Here is a 7574-nt window from a genome sequence, read left to right as displayed (position 1 = left end):
TCTTCTGCGGGATTGAGGGACTGAGAAATAGGATGTGGATGCTGCGGATTGAGGGACTGAGAAATAGATGATGTGGTGTCGTGCACTGCTGCGCGCGATGACGGATCTGGAGAAATAGATGTGGGATGCTGTTGAAGAAGAAGATTTGGGGACTGACAGGAACTAGTAATGTGGTGACCGGTGCTGCGGGATGGAGGCGGACCTTTGAGAAATAGATGTGATGCCTTGGGGTGCATTGAGCGCGCAGCCTTGAGGAAATAGATGTGGATGCTGGGGCATTGACGGGACTGCGAACACTAGCATCGTGGATGTGGGGGTGTGGACGGACTGAGAAATTTTTTTGGGCTGGGGATTGATGGCGAGAATTGAGAAATAGTGTGGTTTATGGGGTGATTGTTCTTGTAGGGTACTGAGAAATAGATGTGAGATGCTTGTTTGGGATTGAGTGGACTGAAGAAATACCGCTCGTGCGATTTGGACTCGCACGGCGCATCGCAGAAATTACGCATTCGTGGCTGTGCGCGACTTCGAGCCAGGGACTGCAGAAATAGATTGTGACCGGTGCTTGTGCGCATTGAGGGATCTGAGAAGAGTAGATGTCGGGGCTGCTTGGGGATTGACCGGCGAACTGTGAGAAGATTTTGATGTGTGGCTCGCCTGGGGATTGCTGGGACTGAGAAATCCAACCGATCGTCGGCGCCGGCTGTGGGGATTGAGGGACTCCGAGAAATTAGATGGGGCGTGCTTGCACGGGAATTGATGCCCTGGTACTGAATAATAATAGATGTGGGTCGCTTGTGGCTAAGATTGAGGGCATTGAGAAGATAAGATGTGGGTGTGTTGTGCGAGGGACTGAGGAACTAGAGCGATGTGCCTAGGGAGTTTAGGGACTGAAAAATAAATAGGTTAGCTGCTGGCGATAGAGGGGTAGCCTCGAGAAATAATAGGTTGTCCTGTGTCGAGAAACGCTGCACACTTAGGATGTTATAAGCTCCAATTCGTTCCATTCTCTGCAGGTATTCTTGCAGGTTCGGCATCCGGCTAATTCCGGCAGCCAACGCAGCGTCGTTAAGGCGTCGCCTGCCGGCGTTCTGCAGGGCCACTCTCTGCGCGCGCTCGCACCCATTGAGACCGTGCTGACCGTTCATATGCTCTCCATTTCCATGCGATGGAGAGCTTCAGGCTGTGCATCTCCTCAGGAACTTATCAGGTTTGTATGGTCACAGACCGGCGTGACGTGCTGCCACGATACTCGTTGTACTCGTCCTACTTCGATGAAGTGTGTATAGGCCCTATACGGTTAGTATTAGGTATATTATTCTATTATATTATAGTGCTATCATTATTATTATTATGTATTATGTTATACTTATGTTTAATAAATATACTATATAACCTATCATTATTATATACTTTCTAGTCTTTACCGCGGCTCCCACGGGCAGCGTGGCTCCGAATAAAATATGTTGTGTCTCTCTCTCCTGCATTTGTATTGCAGTGCTGGCGTGGCACCAAAATATTTACGCTTTCTTGAGCCTCCATATATCCTCACCCATTAAGGCAATCCAGCTTCTAAGACGCCATTCATTTGTGCATGACCGGACTGCCTATATGCAGCCACATGTTGTTTGCAGCCTGCCGTGGATGTCTTCTTGATAGGTGAGACCTCTAGGTTACTTAGCTGCCCAGCTGAGCTCCGGGTTGAACTTTTTGCGTGTGTGCAACAATTTGCGTGAACTGGTGTGGTCTGAATGGGTGCATGAACACGACAGATCACCAAGCTGTCCTATAGAGGTGGAACATAACCTCACTGCCATTCTTGCTCCTGTGAGGCATGCGTGTCATTACCTCAAGTGTTATTGCATAACCTCGTGCACTTCCTTGCCTCCCCCTGGTACCTGCACGGGCTATCTTGTAAAGTACAACGCGCTCTCGATCGATAACCATCACTGCTCATTCTTTTGGTCTGCCATGACGACGTTTCAGTTTACCTAAGTGGTCTACCCTCCTAACCTCACGTGCCATTCTTGCTCCTGTAGGATCGTGGTTATTACCAAGGTTATATCATAACCTTCTCGATACGCATCTCTTGCTCCTGTCAGGCCACGTTGTCATTACCACTACCAAGCGTTTATGCTTAATAACCTCCCAGCTTTGCCATTGCATTGCTCCATGTAGCGCCGTGTCCCCTCATTACCCCAAGTTTATGCCGTAAGCTCTCGACTGCCATTCTTGCTCCTGTCAGGCACGTGCCTCATTACCAAGGTTACACTCACTACCTCACTGGCCATATCTCTGCTCATCGTAGCACTTGTAAATTACCAAGGTGATCCTCTAACTCACTGCCATTCTTTGTCCCTCGCATACACTTTGTCATTACCCAGGTTATCCTAACCTCACTCGCCATTCTGCTTTGCATACACTTGTCATCTACCTCAAGGTTATCCTAACCTCACTGCCCATTCTGCTTTTGCAAGTACACTGTCATTACCAAGGTTATCATAACCTAAACTCGCTGCCATTCTTTGCTCCCTGAATAGGCAGTGTCAATTACCAAGATTATTCATAACCCTCCGGCTGGCCATTCTTGCTCCTTGTAGGCACGTGGTCATTACCAAGCGTATCATAACCTCGCGCCATTCTATGGCTCACTGTAGGCACGTGTCTTACCTAAGGTTATCATAACCCTGCTGCCATTTCTTGCTTCCTGCAGGTCACGTGTTATACCAAGGTTATCATAACCTCGCTGCCATTCTTGCTCCTGCTAGGGCACGTGTTATTTACCAAAGGTTATCATTAAGCACTCACTGCCATCTGCCCTGTAGGCATCGTCGTCGTGTTGGTGCCGTGCGCGGCGGCAGGCGTCCCGCGCTGTCGCTTCCGCTGTGGTGGCGCCGCTCATAGCGGCCGATCCGGCGAGGACGCGTGTGGTCCGGCCTACGACTGACCGCCAACTCTGTCCGACGAACTGCTCAATGCGATCACGCCATGAACACGAGCTGAGCTGAGCCAGACAAGATGGCCGACGACCTTGTTAAATTGGCAGGGCGACGCCGCCGCGGCAGTACTTGCGGTTATCGAGTCGAAGCTATCAGCGTGCGAGGGGAGAGAGCGGCGGGGAGGTGGGAGAAGGTAGGCGGAGGAGGGGGAGAGCGGCGTGGGGTGGAGAAGTAGGGCTGAGAGGGGGGAACGGCGGGGAGGTGGAGAAGGTAGGGGGAGACGGCGGGGAAGGTGGGAGAAGGTAGGGTGAGAGGGGGGACGGCAGTGGAGAGAGAAGAAGTGAGGTAGCGAGAGGCTCGGAATGCTGAGAGAAGAAAAAATGTAGTAAGTTAGTACTTCAGTTGTCGAGTAGCTTCTGTTTCATCAATATGGAATAATGTAGATTTCACACGTCTTGCTCAGGGATTGCTGTATTGTACTTAATAAATGACACATGCTTGTAATCTTACCTATAATTTGATGCGAATGTTTATCGTATGTATGTTAATGAAAGGCTCCGTCAGTTTCGGATCCAAATGAGCGCCAAATTTTCACAGAGAGATCAATGAAATACACGGGATCGGGTTCTTAAACTTTACTCGCTGAAAACGGTAAAAAGGCTTAAAAAAGACTATAAAAATGGTAAAGATTTGCCTGAAAATAGGGGGGGGCTATATCTTTGCTTGCTAGTATTTTGCCGTCTGTGAACGTTGCTGCTGTAATATTTCGCCGTCTAGTCATCGTCTGTTGCTGCTATTCGCACAGACATTTTTGTAAGCCAATAATGTAAGTAGAAAGTAAGAATTGTTAATAATTGAAGTTAAATGTCAATTTCAATGAGTCAATCTCTTCTTCTACTCTTTGCTGCGGTATTGAACTATCGGTAACCCAATGATCACCACTCATTAAGCCCTGCCGCTTAGCGCAACATCGCCGGTTCCAGCGTTAGTTCTTAACCTACAATGACTTCATATGAAATGTTCCATAAGCTTGTGATACGCTATTCCTTCGCACGCCGCGCTTGCCCTGAATTTATGTTTCCTCCTCCAAATAGATACTAATGTATTATCTCATTTCATCGTTGAATAGTTTCCTCAATGGCCGCGAAGCCGAACCCACCCTAGCCCGAGACAAACCACCACGCAATCGTGAGACGAAAAACCACTCCCGATAGGCGCGTCGCCACATGCTTGCAGTTTGAGCTGGTGATGGGTCTGTAATGGACGCTGATTACCCTGGCAGTGTGTGAATCAGCGCGCTGGAACTCCAGTACGTCCACCGACAAGGTCGTCGTTCGTTATGTTATAACTATTATTATACAGACACTGACTATAGAAATATGTCCGTTTCTCGCCCAATTCTGCTGCGATCCGCACTCTATCGATTGAGTCACGCGGTAGTTTCTCCCGCAGCGCCTCAACGAACCCGGGCGGAATACTTGATCTATGTGTGCGATTACTGAAGCATTGTGGCATTTTTTTTTCTTAGAAACAGTTATCTTGTATATATAAGTATGTAATAAGCAATAAATGTAATATGTGTTTATTCTGTGTGGGTTATCTGTCGTGTTGCGCACAATTGTGTGCGTGACGTGCGTGCGTGCAGTGCGTTGCGTGTCTGTGGCCGTTTCGGGGTGGCGTGCGTCGCGTGCGTGCGTGCGTACGACTCATGCGTCTGTGCGTGTGTGCGTGTTTTGTCTGGTGTGGGTGCGTTGTCGTACATGCGTTGTGTCGTGCAGTGGTGCTACAGAACTAACAGCAAGCTAATAGTCAGATGTAAGAAGTAGACAATTCCACAGTATAGAGTTATTGAGGAGCCAGATATTAAACTCCACCTCTTGTTGTTTTTTTTTAGCGCAGAACATGGCACTAGTGGAGTGAGAAGTGTTTTCCAGCATGCCTCAATTGGGTACAGTGTATGGTCGGGAAAGATTACCTGCGTTCAGAGTTCGCCAACTGGAAACTTGGTGTCACCTTAGCTACCTGCCGCCGCCACACCATTGGTGACCTAGTGATCGTTACAGCATTAAAAAAACTAAGTAAACATACAGATAGATTTATAGATAAATATCTTTAAAAAATGAATAAAAATACAAGATATATAAAGAGCCTCATAATTTATCACACTCCCCGTGGACTGAATCCAACGTGAACGAAGAATAAAAACGCTTTTTAAAGATCTACATTGCATAATAACCCCATTACGGCGTTCACTTTGTTTTTACCCTGTCCGCCTCCAGGTTCAAAGCTTCGACGAGCTGCGGACTGCATCAGACACAGCGTGCCTTCTTGGTGATGAGTGGGTCGGTGCGTAACTTCATACGTACGGGCCGCAGTGTCCGGGGATGTGCAGCGGTCGCCATGGTGTCGAGTCCATCTGCATGTACGTGGCCAGCGCCCTGACAGCAAGCACAATGCGTCCTATTCTAGATCGAGTCAGTCAACGCGCTAACGGGGGGAAAAGGCTGCGTAGAACCTATAGAGATGTGACTGTAACTTTCATATCATATAGTAATGACAACAGAAGCTGCAGTAACATCTTTATTAGTATTAGTAGTAGTAGCAGTATCATCAGCATCTACAGCAGCAGTAGCAGTAGTAGGCCAGCAGTGAGCGAGCAAGTAGCAGCAGTAGCAGTAGCACACCAGCAGTAGCAGTAGCAGTAGCAAGTAGCAAGTAGCAGTAAGCACTAGCGAGTACAGTAGCAGCTGCAGTCTATAGCAGTAGCAGGAGCAGAGCAAGTAGCAGTAGCAGTAGCTAGCAGTAGCAGTTTGCCGGAGCCAGCAGCAAGCATAGTAGTAGTTAGCAGCAACAGCAGCAGCAAGTATGCAGCAGTAGCAGCAGCAGCAGTAAAAGCAGGAGTAGTATAATTGAACTTTTTTTTCGACCACTTACCATAGGCAGTGGTTTTGTATGACATGTTTGTTTGTGTCATAATTCGATTTTGTTTTTATGGTTGATTTGCTAATCGCCATATAACATATCGATTTATCACACTAAACATTCGACTTTATCACATATAAACATTCGATTTATCGATATTATTTGATTTTCACGCATGTCGAATCATTCTGATTCACGCATCGAGATCATTCGTAAGTGCATCATTCGGATGCGTCGAAGTCGAATGATCGATGCTGCGAATCGACCCCATTGATTCGATGCCGTGAAGTCGAATGATTCGATGCGTGAATCGAATGATTCGGAGCTGTGAATCGAATGATGCATCGAATCATTCGAGATTCGCCCGCATCGAATCCACTCTCTGATTCACGCATCGAATGACGCTGCATCGAATGATTCGATGCTGATCGAATTGATTTCGATGCTGTGAATCGAATTGATTCGGATGCGTCGAATCGTCATCGAATCATTCGAATTCGCGCATCGAATGCAGTTCGATGTCACGCATCGAATCATTCTGATTCACGCCTTCGAATCATTCGATCACGCATCGAATCATTCCGATGCATCATTCGATGCGTGATCGAATGTATTCGATGCGTGAACTCTCGAATGAGTTCGACTGCGTGATCGAATGATTCGATGCGTGGAATTGAATGACCCTGCATCGAATCATTCGATTCGCGCATCGAATCATTCGATCGACGCAATTCGAATGATCGCCATCGATATGTTTCGATGCTGAATCGAATTGATATTTCGGATGCGTGAATCCGAATGATCCGATGCTGTTGAATCGAATGTTTCGATGCGCGAATCGATATTGATTCGATGCATCAATTCGCATTCACGGCATCGAATCATTCGATTCACGCATGGCGAATCATTCGATCTTCCACGCATTCGAATCATTCGATGTCACGCATCGAACTCATTCGATATCACGCACATCTGTTGAATTTCATTACGACAAATGCATCATGTCGAGTGCGTTGAATCGAATGTTATTCTGTATTGACGTGAATCGACACTGACCCCTGCATATCGAATCATTCGATTCCACCCGCAGTCGACCATAGTCATTCGATTCACGCCATCGAAGTCATTCGATTCCCCACGCATCGAATCATTCGATTCACGCATTCGAATGAGTGCATTCGAATTGATTCGCATGGCGTCGATATCGAATGAGTTCGATGCGCCCAGTGAAATCGAATTGTATTTCGATTAGCATCAAATCGAATTCAACGCATCGAATCATTCGATCACGGCATACAGGAATCATATCATTCACGCATCGTATAGATGCAGGTCGAATGATTCGATCGCGTGAATCGTTAATGATATATATTATTATATACTTCTAGCTAGTACACGGTCAGCTCTCCGTTTTGTTTTCATTTTGTTATTGATCTGGGCACAAAATTTTACCGTTTGGAGCTATTATTACAGTAAGCACAGCTTTGCGCCGCATTTGTGCATGGACCGTATATATGCAGCACATGTTGTTTTGCAGCTGCGATTCTTTGATATAGATTATTACTTAGTCCCAGCTGAGCTCTCGTTGAACTTTTTGCTGTTGCAACAATTTGCGTGAACTGGTGGTCTAATTGTCTAACACACAATCACCAAGGTCACTATAGAGTGAACATAACCTCACTGCCATTCTTGCTCCTGTAGGCACGTGTCATT

The 7574-nt window shown here is 46.9% G+C and overlaps 2 protein-coding genes across 2 annotated transcripts in view; both read left to right on the top strand.

Annotated features, from left to right (window-relative positions):
• LOC106808783 (reelin-like) overlaps positions 1 to 413 on the top strand; it is a 14842-nt gene extending 14429 nt beyond the window's left edge. The window contains exon 11 of the mRNA XM_014811633.1: positions 406 to 413. Coding sequence (XP_014667119.1) covers positions 406 to 413 — 8 coding nt within the window. The remainder of the gene's footprint in view (positions 1 to 405) is intronic.
• A 321-nt stretch (positions 414 to 734) lies between these two features.
• Positions 735 to 7574, top strand: part of LOC106808781 (reelin-like) — a 50271-nt gene continuing 43431 nt past the window's right edge. Inside the window, exons 1-3 of the mRNA XM_014811632.1 lie at positions 735 to 767; positions 1017 to 1210; positions 5219 to 5285. Coding sequence (XP_014667118.1) covers positions 735 to 767; positions 1017 to 1210; positions 5219 to 5285 — 294 coding nt within the window. The remainder of the gene's footprint in view (positions 768 to 1016; positions 1211 to 5218; positions 5286 to 7574) is intronic.

Source organism: Priapulus caudatus, unplaced genomic scaffold (genome assembly GCF_000485595.1).
Source record: "Priapulus caudatus unplaced genomic scaffold, Priapulus_caudatus-5.0.1 Scaffold304, whole genome shotgun sequence".
Lineage (NCBI taxonomy): Eukaryota > Metazoa > Priapulida > Priapulimorpha > Priapulimorphida > Priapulidae > Priapulus > Priapulus caudatus.
Note: the sequence above shows the minus strand (reverse complement) of the source record. Positions and strands in the feature narration are given on the sequence as shown.